Below are 12,458 nucleotides of genomic sequence, written 5' to 3' on the forward strand. Positions count from 1 at the left end.
AAGCCACAATTTAAGCTATAGGATCTCTTCTACTAGTTCTCATCAGAACTCTGGATGCAGTATGGTTGATCAGCGTGGGGCTTTTCAGGGAATTGTTGGAACATCCCAGTAATAGGGAATTACTGTAATCCAGTCTTAAAGTAACAAATAAATGTACCAGTTCTTCTGCATCACTCAGACAGGATGTTCCTAATTTTAGCAATATTACAAAGGCTAAAGAAGGCAGTCTTAGAAACCTGTTTTATTTGTCAATCGAGGGAAAGATCCCGATTAATAATAACTCCAAGGTTTCTCATGGTAGTGCTGGAAGCCAAGGTAATGCCACCTAGAATAAGTATATAACTAAACGATGTCTTTCTGAAAGCGCTAGGGTCCAAAGACAACAACTTCAGTTTTGCCTGAATTTAGAAACAGAAAATTCAGTCATGCAGGCTTTTATATCCCTAAGACATGCTTGTTGCCTACCCAACTGATTGGTTTAATCTAACTTCGGGTAAAAGTATAACTAATTTATGCCAAGCTGTCTAATATTGCATGTTAAATCAAACATTTTCATTTTTGTCGTTGCTCCATAAATGAAGTTTGCGATGCCCATGTCTGTGATATGCACATTTCTTCGATAAGCTTTTTTTGGGCATCCAGGACAGAATATTTCCAAATGGTATAGTCCAAAAGGAGAACTTCCTTAGATTGCAATATTATCTAAAATTTCTAGGAGAAGGGTTAAACATCTATGTACTGCAGCTTGTCTTCTTGCATCTCTTGCTTAGTGGAGAAAATTGCAAGATGAAGTTAAGCTTTGGTGGCTTTTATCTTAATGTTGGAAAACAGCCATTTGGTTGGTGAGATCCACATACAGATATATTTGGTCATCAACAGTAAAACAGTAAAATCCTGTTAAACTTTTTATTCTCAAGACATTCCTGTCAGTTAAAAATTGAGTGGCAGTGTGCCATTTGATGCTGATCTTTTTTCATTTAGGATTCATATTATCTAGATTATAAAGATTTCAGACAAACCTGTAAAACATCCCAGATTTATTTCCTTTACTGCAGTTTTGTGAACCCACTTATTCGCTTACTGTGCATCTTTGTGGATATAAATAACTAGCTAAACACAGTGGTAAAAAGAAACCTTAAAACACATCTTTCCAGGATCTAGAAGCACCACATTCATCAGGATACATTAAATATCCTGTTAAAGGAGGACAGGACAGCAAGTCTCATTTACTTTTTACTGATATTGAAATCAAATGGACAATGAACACACATGGTCAAGCATCAGCTGGCTAGCATCTAGTTCTCTTTGAAACCACAACTGTCTAATTTCAGTGACATAAATGTTTTATATACTGTATATATATTGTCTTCTGTATATGTACATAGGTACACGCATAAAGTACATACACACACACTGTTGAGGTCTTAACACATACAAACAGGTATTGTAATGACTGGACATTATTCAATTCTGACTGGATAGAGAGAGGCTTTCAAAAGAAAATATAACACAATATGCCACAAGCAGGCACTACACACACAGTTCAAAGTACACACACTGAATTTGGAGTTTGTCTTAAGAGTTTGGTCCTTAGAAATAGAGAAAAAAAGAAAATCCTGCTGATACTTTTTTTTTTGTAAGGTGAACACGAGGAATTACATTGGAGGGCAAAATGTGAATAAAACCACTAAATATTTCAACCCTTGAAGGTAAGATTTATTTGACTGATGAGTTAAGAGTTACAGCACAGCATTATAGGAATGATATTGTTAAGGGGGGGTGCATGTGACGCAGGACGTAGTATAGCTGTAGGCCCAAACAAACATCAACCCTTCCCTTTTAGTGTCCCAACTCACCACCCGTACAGCATTATGCAGGACCACAGACCGTGTGAACTGGTGAAATTCTAACAGGTCTTGATCTCAGGGAAAAACATCAGATGGTCTCGGTTGGTCTGTGGAAGAGGTGCACACAGATAAAAATCTTTCAGTGGGTTGAGATGGTGCATCAAGGCTAATCTCTAGAGCCCTGCCAGGGGGAGATAGAAAGGGGGTAGGACCACTGGCTATTTCCTTCCACTGGGTGAAAAACAGGGCCATTCGTGGCAAAAAGATGTGAACAGAAGGGATGAGAGCCCTCTTGTCCTCAGATTACAAGTGGTGCGACGTCTGCAGCTGGGCTGGTGTGTGGTGGAAAAAGAATGATATGGAATGACGCTCCGAGCTCCGTCTGGTGCCTAGCGGACCAGCGGGGACTGCTTCAGGGAGATGAGGACGGAGCGCATGCGGGACACATCTTTGGCCTGCTTGCTCGACTTGGGGTTGAAGTCGCAGAGCCGAGCCACCCGCTCCCACTCTGTGCCAGGGTTACTCTCATCCAGATCTGATATCATGGCTTCCTCAGCCGCCCTAGACGTAACAGAGGAGGCGAAGAAACAGGGAAAAAAAACAAAAAACAGTCAGCGGAGGAAGATGTAAAATACACATACACAAATCAGCCGTGAGAAAGTCCTCTGCTGAGCACCAACACAGTTTCTAGTGGGAGACTCTTGTGTCTACGGCACAATTGTGAATCAAATTGTAGTTTTGTTAAGCTTTAGCTCAGTTTTAACTCTATACACTTCAGTAAAAATGTTTAAAAAAAAAATAAAAATCATTATCTGAGTCTTTTCACAGTTTTTGACTGGGTTGGACTTTGAGCTCAGCAGTGTCTACCTCAGGCCAGAGCTGTCCACACAGGAACAAACATGTCTTTACACCCACAAAGAAAAGAAACAGACCGTCACAGCTTCAAAACCTGCAGCATGCCCCCAACTGTGCTACATGTAAAACTACAGTTACCTGTATTACTGAATACGCTACAACAGTAAAGGGAGGGTGGGGCATACAAAAAAATAAATAAGTAACATAAATACATCTTAAAAAAAAAAAAAAGTGGATAAAAATGAAGATCTGATAAGCGCTTTTGGTTGGTTAAAAATGCAGTTCTGAACAGAACTGGGGGACAGGAGTTTGCCCACATCCACATACTTAACTTTGCCTTGTGATTGCATATTTCCTAAACAAGAACCAAGCACAGGGATGATAAGCTCATCCCTGTGCTTCATCTTGAAAATAAGGGAACAATAACGACAAAGTTCTGTTTCTTTTTTTCTTTTTTTTTTAACCAAGCCCAAATGAACTGGAAGCACTACTGGGCGTTAGCCATGCATTTTGCCGTGGCAGAGGAGCAGGCTTATTTGAGTTGAAAAGAATGGGTGCAACTTTGATCTGATGTGTCAATAGTGTGGCAAAAGAAAAGCTTATCTTCTCAGTGAAGCTGTTTTTTTTTTTTTCTTTTGAACATCTATGAAAAAAGGAATAAATACAATTTGCTAAAAGGTTTAAAAACAAAATTTAAAATAAATAAATAAATAAATCAAGAAAAATAAAAACGGATCGGTACCACTATTGAACATTTTCAGATGCAAACCAAAGGTCGTGGTCCTCCTTACTCCCCACCCACAAACATACATAGTACCAACTGCAGTATCTAACTTCTATTTACACATACTCGACTTTTTTCTAGTCTCCACCCCACCTGCAAACACAACCTCGGCTACAAACTAAAACACAGTACACAAAGCAAAATGGGGAATGGAAAGCTAATGGACATTGACTAACACAACCAACTACAAATAACACAAGGGGACGACAACATCAAATACGGGAAATTACACCAAACTTCTACGTAGGCAGTGGATAACTGACGGGCAAGTACACTAGTATCTGTGCAACACATAAGTACACACACAGTCACAAAACTGCATCTATACCCTGTCAAAAATATAGAGTAGTTGGAGGTTCTGGGGTTTTATGTTTTTACTTAACTGGTCTAGGCGGTAGCAAGGATGGTTAATGTGTGTGCTTTAAGGTGCATAGGAAAAGAAAACAGGGAGAAACAGTTTCACAAGTCAGAATTCAGAAAAGAGAAAGAGGGGGAGGGAATGGAAAAAATAAATAAACAAAACAACAACAAAATGAGCCAGTTGCAGTTGCTGAAAGCCAGCATGCAAAAGCAACATTGTTTAAAAAGTATCATCATCATCTTTTTATACTAAAAAAATAAAATAAAAAAATAGCGTGCAGCTTTTGGTTTGGCAAGAGGAGGTAATGTGACCAGCTCTCACTTTTGCCCAAAAGTTTGAAGGCACTAACAATTTTTATTCTGCTGTCAGTTCTGAATTCTATCGTGGGAAGTGGAAGTTGGATGATCAAATCCCACGTGTACTTTTTGCACATACATCTCTGTCGAGCCTCACAAAAGACGCCTCAAAGCCTCATCCTGGACCAACAGTGCTGTGCCGAAAATTCATTCAGGAGTGTAAATCAACAAAGCAGGCAAAACTGTTTGATAGTGAAACCAAAGGCTGCACAGCTCAAGCAACTGGATAGCTAGCTGGACATAGAAGCAGGTCATCCTATAGGACAGCAGTAGCTACAGAGCGGCATAAGCATCAATTCTAATAAAGCATGAAATCATCTGAGTTTGAAGCAGTTGTGTATTCATGACATAGCCATAGGTACCACCAATAAAATAAGTGTAGCAACAACGATAACAACAGATGATGGAGGAACTGTTTGTTAGAGCTTATTGCATCAGAAGTGAAAACATGCTTCTGATTAATGTCAACCCTGTAGGTTCAGGCGATACCGATACACTCAAGTGCAAATTTCTAACACACAATTGCTTCAAAAGGATTTATAAGCATCTTACTTCTGAATAACTTTTAATTTTGTGTCATGTGTGAGAGAAAACGACATTCGTAAAGGCATTATACTAAACATTTTGTAAAAGTTTATACAATCAATACAAGCAAATGTTAATAGTTGGACACATACAAACTGTATTTGCTGAAATGACTTTCTGAAAACGGCACAGAAATGAATGGAGAATGAATAAAGACAGGCAGTTATGAAGGAATGAATGGGATTTCAATGGATGCAACTGAGGCAGCTTGTGTAATTTAGAAGTAGACCGACAGGGGATGTTTGAATGGAGATGCGTTAATTGAATGCCATATGCTCATTACTTGGACCATTAATAAGCATTAGCTTTATTTTTAAGTTTGACCTATGTAGTCAAAATGTGTTAAATACTGATTAAGGATTTTTGCTGGAACCTTAATATGTAGGGGTGGGGGGGACCAAAAAAAACTAGTTGTTTCCTTAACAGTACCATCAAAAATAATTTCAGGTGACAGGCTGCAAAATTAAAAAAAGACAAAGGAATTAGCTGATGAGCTTGTAAAAATAAGTGCATTAGCCCCATACCACGTACCAAAGTCAGTGTCCTCATGCTCAGTGAGTCACTTCTGCTGTAGTTCGTCTGCTAATTCTGCTCCCAGTGAAGCAGATGCAAAAGTGCCCAATTTTATTTCATAAACTGATAGTTAAAGGATGTGGCCCCCGACTTGCTGACTGATCTGCATCATGCAGTTCTGGCTGTCATGCGGACAAGTCTCTCCATCATCATTAACAAACCCGATGGCTTCTTTCATACATGCTTTTTCAAGCAGGGACTGATGCCCCTTTGTTGCACATAGTGTCACGCGTAATACAGAGGTGGAACGGGGGTGGGGGGGGGGGGTCAAAGTTAATCCTAATAATAATCATAATATAATTCTTATAATAATAAGCCTCTGAGCCAGCAAGGGAGGCAAAATGACCGCACCTCGTGTGCACATCAAGCCGGCCTCGCAGAAGTTGCCTCTCAAACCAACGGAAATGTCGCCACTCAGCTGACAACACGACGCTGGCTTGATGTGTAAGGACAAAGCGATGCGAGACCAATCCGCTTCTGTTCGGCAAGTGTGAATTTACGAGGAAGAACAGGTTAACAAAGACGTCTTTTTTTGCGTTGATAAAGCGCAACCAATGTGTGAAAGACCCTGATGACAAGACTGTACTGACTCCAGTCACTGACCACCATCAGAGCAAATTTCCTCAGAAAAAGGCAGATTCTATAACCTCTTGATCAGCCAAATTAATTAATCGGTCTACCTCTGGTGTAACTGCATGCATTTATACTTTTGAATTAAGATTTCTGTCAGACATCCACTCACATAAGACATGCAGAAACATGGGGTTAAAATGACTTTTTTTTTTTTTTTTTTTTTTTAAATGCAGGCTGTTAAAATGATAAAAACCTGGCAGCACAAAGAGGAAACACGTCCCTAACTAATCTGATGAATATGATGTCAGTGGATGATACAAATTGAGTAAACAAAAGCAAAAATAAATAAAGGAGGATGTTAGTTGGAGCAACATACACATAACCAATGAGTTCAGAGAAGGGCTGCTTGTAGAAGTCTTCATCCAGCACCCTGGACAAACATCCGCCCAACGACAGAGCAGCAAGAAGGCAGGAGAGAAGAGAGAAAGCAGTAAAAGGGAGGAGAGGATGGAAACACAAGCGTTATCAGTTACCACACAGTGACAAGCTCAGACATTCAGTCAAAGTCTCAGGTTTTAGGAAGGGCTTCTAAAAAGAGTCACCCAGTCTTTCAGCTGACTGTGTCCATCTTCTTCAAGGGGACAGTGAAGTGTCAACACCTTTATCTCTTTGCATTTACACCAAAACGTATACAAAACAGTGTCACAGTTACAATATCCATCTTCTAAAGAAGAAGTCAATTAATCAAATTATCACGATATAGTATCCTGCACTTAATGAATAACTTATACATCCGGGAATTTGTCCTCTTATTTGTCGGAGATCGCGTTAAACATACAGATGCAATTTTTTTCCCAATATTCTTCACAGATTACACATTTTACTTATAAACCAAGTGATTAGTTAGTCAGTAATGATCAAATCCCTGAAAGGACCTTCTGCTATCCTAGTTTATTCATTTGTGGCTCCTTTTCCATCGTGCGAAGAAGCCAGTACCTGTTGTTAGATTTAGTTTTCTCCAGCTGCTCGTTCTGCCTGGCATGCCACTCCTCCAGCTCCACTTTGGCCTTCTCTTTCCATTCAGACTCCTGTTTGCGGGAGTTATCATCTGGAGAGGGAGAAGACAGGAACAGTGACCACGTGAGGAGACAGACGAAGAATTAACACAGCAGTGGAGGACGGTGAGAGGACAAAGCAGGAAGCACTAATGATATGTCTGTATAGATGTAGGCGGAAATTGCAGGGGGGACGGGACCCTGGCAAAAATGCATTTTATCTATTCATCTATACATTTCCAGGCTTTCTTTAAAAAATAAATAAATAAACTTAATTTGTTGTCTTTTGCTCAGTTAAGAGGTGTTGCTTCTCCTGCTTGATTACAACAAGAAACACGCGGTAATTTTTCAGGGCACCAAAAATACCGTGCAAAGAAATTGTCCCATGTGACATCAAAGGGCAGTTTGCTAATGTTTTCACAAGTGAAGTTTTAATGAAAACGTTTCATAATTCAATTCAATTCAATTCAAAATTCAATTCAAAAATACTTTATTTATCCCAGAGGGAAATTAAATAAAATGGAATGGTGTCATCGGGGGAAAGCAATGCAAAGAACAGAGCTGGACTCAGACAGAAAGGGGCAGCCGGAGAGGAGCAGGAGGTCTCTGATAAATTTATTGATCTTCCATCAATCTCAAGTTGTAAAAACACGAACATGGCATCCTTACTGTTTGGCAATTCTCAGTATGCTGAACACCTTTGGTCTGTTCTAAGAGCACCACCATTCAGATTCTTTGAAGGAAGTGGAACAATCAGAGTCGGTGATGAAGCCATGATGATAAAACTACTGAAGCATCAGGGTCACCCACAACATTTGCTCCTGGAAACTTTTCTGTTCATTGTCCCGCTCTGTACCTACCCAGCAACTCGAGCCTGTCACTTTGCTCCTCTCTCCATTTGCGGAGACTTTCAGGTTCGGCCTGCAGTCGATCTGCATTGGAAATTGCTGAATATGCATCTGACGGACCGTTGCTTTCCTGCAAAACAAGAAGCAATTGGCATTCTACTCTTAACACATTACAGAAACAATGTAAGTTAGTCATGTTTACCGAGATGTGAGATAAGAACATTTTAGCTTTTCATCCTCAAGTATTCAATTATTCCTCTTTTCTGACTATCATACACAAGATGCCTTTAGAATAGGTTCTTTGCATCTCATTGCAAATATGCAGGCATTGCATCCGTTCTTAGAAGTGAGTTTCCTTTACTGCCAGAAGCCCTGACAGTGCAAAAGGAAGAGATGTTGCAATGGCAGCACAGGAAAAGGAAGCTGGAGTCACTAACAGAAAGAATCTCAACCCTCAGAGTTTAACACTTATGTGATGCTGCAGTGTTTAAACGTAATGAGTATTTCCAATGCTAAAGATATTACAAACATTTCCAACAGTTTGAACAATGAGAATGCAACAACGTTCAGTACGTTTAGTTTAGTATCCCATTTAAATTGCTCCAAGGACAAATGTAGTTTATGAATTATCTGGAACATGGCAACACCACTAAAAGGAGGCTGCAGTTACAAAATCAAAGAGGATTTAGGCCAACTACAAGGACACTCAACAAAATCAACATTTACATGAAGAGTTGGTGGATCAACTGTGCCTACAGCACTTTCTGCAGCTGGGCTGTAGCCTACTGTGCAATAATGGCTCATTAGTGATTTTTAATGGACACATTTTAGTTTTACCTCCTCGTGAACCGTTTAAATAATCTGCTTCCTTATGATGTGTATGTAGTTTTTCTTAGCCCATTGGTAACGTGGTGGCTAAGTGTGTAGATCTGAACAATAAATATGTGTATAATTACTGTCATCCCACCTAACTCAGGGGATAAGCCAAACAAAAATGATCAAACGCACTTTAATTACACACTCGCAGCGTTTTATGTACCTACAGAATTATTATCTCCCCTCCATCTGACAACCTTGAGGCTGTTTTTATTTTTTTCCACAGTGACATGACAACAAATACGTCACTATAGCAGTATAGTTTAACAAAATACCAAAACGACAACATCGGTGACCGGATAATCATCTGTGAAATGTTTTAGTGACAAGAAAGCAGAAATACAGCAACAGTCAGAAGCTTGGACACACCTACCAATTGAAAATGAATAGAAAACATTTAAGTGGTATTGTATGTGTAAATTCTCTCCACTTCCACAGAAAAGGCACATATATAAACTTAGAAAATGTGAAAGTGTTATCATTCACAAGAAAAGTAACATTGACCAAAAAAAAAAAAAAAAAAAAAATTATTGAAGTATTACCCCATGGAGCTCTCCATTGACAGCGCCATCTGTGAAAGAAATGAGCAGAAATCAATATACACAAAAAAGAGACAGAGAAAGAGAGAGAGAGATAGTGAGGTATATGTTAGATGAAGACAAATAACACTAATGTATAGACAGTGGCTAAGATATACTCCTTCCCTGTGGCTAAATCCTCAAGATTGTCATAAGAGCACGATTTCAAGTATGACATGTCAGCATTTTTTAACTACAGTCCCAATTGCTACACCACAGCCCTGTAATAGCTTTGGATATATGAGCAGTCACGGCCAAAGGTTGTTAAGTTGAATTTCCTCTAGTGGCTGTACCACTAGCCGCTGGTCACAAGAAGTAAAACTGAATGAAGGCAAAATGAATGACGGCCGAGACCGGTTGAGCTGATGTTATCAGGAAGATTGACTCGTTTAAGAAACGCTAGCAAAGGCTATATTCCCACACAATGGGTATTGACAAACCATATCGGGTTCCATTTTCCTACTCTCTTCGGCATATTTGGAACTCGCATTTACAAGTTTATGTTAACGTTAACTAAACCTGGCAGCGCCTAACAAATCTGCTAGCACAGTTAGCATTAGCTAAAGCACCAACTTCGGTGTCACGTTACCGTTTGTGTTCATAGAAAAGAATTCAATTTCGTATCCAACATATACCCCAAACAATAATGATACATATACGAGCAAAAATAACACTTAAAGAGTGTCAGCGCTGGACCACGGCCGTCACACACCGTTGGAGTCTCCCAGCGATGAGGGCACCTCTCCACTGTCCAGGATGCTGAAGCCCTCGTCGTTTTCAATCCCAGCGATTTCGCTCTCCTGCTGGGCTAAAAAAGCGGCCGCGGGATCCTCCTCCGAGCCGACACCGTTTCCAGCGACGGGTGCGTTCAACATGTCAAAATCATCCATGTTGAGTGTATTTGTACGAGGATAATGTAGGAAACGAAGAGCAGGTTTAGCAACACACAGACAACGATCAGCTCGATAGGAGGAAGGACGAGCAGAAAAGAAAAATGACGATAGCGAATGGGAAATAGAATATCAGCCAATCACAAACCAGTACAGATTACTGATATTTATTTTGGCCAATCACATAACAACTGCCTCACAATTTGACCAATACTATCTTTGAATTTTTGCATACAGGTCCCATGACTTGCAACGTGTAATACAACTGTCAGAGGTGTAAAAAAATCCGCAGTCTCTGAGTCTTGAGGCAAGATTCACATACTGCATGCTTATACACTCTTATTGCCATATATAAATATAAATATGTTCATGTATATATATGTCATGCATGATGTTTGTTGTTTTGTTGGGATTAGTTAATAAAACAGTTCTTCCAGTCCTATCTGTATGGTCCTAATAAAGTTTGCAGCTGTTTTCCCTCCTCAGGCTTACAAACCTTCAAGGCCCTTCTCTCCTTATCTTCATGTAGTCAACCCCAAGCCACATAGTAAGAATGGCACTTTCTTGCTATATGTCACTTTTGCTTTACACACTAAACACTGCTTTACGTAATCAAATAAATAATTTAATCATTTGGCCTCATCAAAACACAAGAGCTTTATTTTATGTTGCTTTAGTCCTCATGCCTTCTGTTGAACACAACAGTTTTTGGCAGAGTTTTTGGCTTTGTCTTGGCAACTCTAGCAACAGTTGTGTCCTGCCCAAGCCTAATGGTCCACTGGTTAATAATTAACAGCTCTGGGAGTCTCAAAGGGCTCAGGTGACAAGCAAGGACTCACCTGACTCACTTGAAGTATGTAGCAGGGAGCAAATGGATTGTTTTTTTTTAAACATGATAACAATCCACAAGAAACCCAGTGAACCCTTGAATTGCTATGCGAGTACATATTGCAAGAATAATGTGCAAGCTGCAAAGCATTACAGCTTAAAACCTACACTGTCAGTGGAAGGAGTGAGACACAGTTCAATGACAAATACCTGATGCATGATTAGATAGTGGTGAATAGACTTAAGAGTCAGGTTTATAGTAGAGGATTCAGACATTTTGAGTAGCAGAGATGCATCTCAGTATCAGGGGAGACTGTCAATCTGGCCTTAATAGTTAAATCGCTGCAAAGTGACCATTAATAAGTGAGACAAGAAGAGAAGTGCTAGGGCTGAGTTACTTAATGGACCTAAAAGCAAGATGGACATTAGCCCATGGATGTCCATTATTCAATTTGGTGAGTAATTTTTTAATCCAGCTTCTGTGTATTTATGAGATCTTCTTGGAAGCATGGAGAAGGAGCTGTGATGGTTCGTGAGTGACACTTAACCAGCAATATCATCTCTAGCTCTTTTTAGGGATCCGCTACTTCATCTGTTTTACCTTTAATGTGGCCATCATGTGTTTTTTAGCAAGATAATTAGCAAACGAGTATCCAGACACTGTTAAGCCTCATAGGAGTGATGGAGTGCAGCATCAGATGGTTTGGCCTCAGCAGTTATCCAAATGTAACTTTCCTAAGGTTTTGAGATGACTTAGACTGCAGAGTGAAGAAAAGGCTGTCAACACATACGAACATATTTGCGAACTCTCAAGAATTTTAGAGAGGTTACAGATTACGTCCTCATGACACTACATGAGAAAACGAAGCAGATGCAAAGCCGTCATCAAAACCACGAGGTATTAAAATATTTTTGGTAAATTGACTGTACTTGTATAGCGCTTTTACACTACATGCCATATCATTTTGAAAATGATTATGATTACGATGAACTGAATTCCAATTGGCTTGAATTGGACTGTTTTATTTAAGTGCCTTGAGATGACATTTGTTGTATTTGGCGCTATATACGGTAAATAAAACTGAATTGAATTGAATTGAATTCACTCAAACAGCACATCTTATTCCATATGGAGGCTACACAGTGCATTCTTCTACATTCACATATATATTTATGTTTTTCATACACCAATACATACGCTGGATGCATTGGTAGGGAAGATGGGGTTGCCCAAAGACACTTTGACATGAGGCCCTCCTGGAAGCCAGGCCCACTGCACCCCTGAATTGGATTATGCAGATATAGAAAATGGATGGAGACCCTGAAATATTGTAAATGTTTTTTTTTTTTCATTTGCAACTGTGTAAAGTAAAGTAGAATTTCTATTGTTGTGAACATCTCAACAGTTTCAATTAGAATCAAATGAAGCATTTCTTGTGAATGCCTAAA

At 39.5% G+C, this 12,458-nt stretch overlaps 1 protein-coding gene across 3 annotated transcripts; it reads right to left on the reverse strand.

Annotated features, from left to right (window-relative positions):
* Nucleotides 1–1,220: 1,220 nt before the first annotated feature.
* clta (clathrin, light chain A) lies at nt 1,221–10,279 on the reverse strand. 3 transcript variants are annotated; one of them, XM_075463862.1, is made up of 7 exons: nt 10,004–10,279; nt 9,256–9,284; nt 7,850–7,967; nt 6,931–7,042; nt 6,311–6,364; nt 3,870–3,905; nt 1,221–2,408 (listed from the first exon to the last, which is right to left on the reverse strand). In XM_075463862.1, exons 1-7 carry the CDS (start codon nt 10,179–10,181, stop codon nt 2,237–2,239), a joined length of 699 nt encoding a protein of 232 aa, XP_075319977.1. In that variant the 5' UTR covers nt 10,182–10,279; the 3' UTR covers nt 1,221–2,236. The 3 variants fall into 3 exon arrangements, with proteins under 3 accessions (XP_075319977.1, XP_075319978.1, XP_075319979.1); XM_075463863.1 differs by lacking the exon at nt 3,870–3,905; XM_075463864.1 differs by lacking the exons at nt 3,870–3,905; nt 6,311–6,364.
* Nucleotides 10,280–12,458: the final 2,179 nt, after the last annotated feature.

Source organism: Odontesthes bonariensis, chromosome 4, assembly GCF_027942865.1.
Source record: "Odontesthes bonariensis isolate fOdoBon6 chromosome 4, fOdoBon6.hap1, whole genome shotgun sequence".
NCBI lineage: Eukaryota > Metazoa > Chordata > Actinopteri > Atheriniformes > Atherinopsidae > Odontesthes > Odontesthes bonariensis.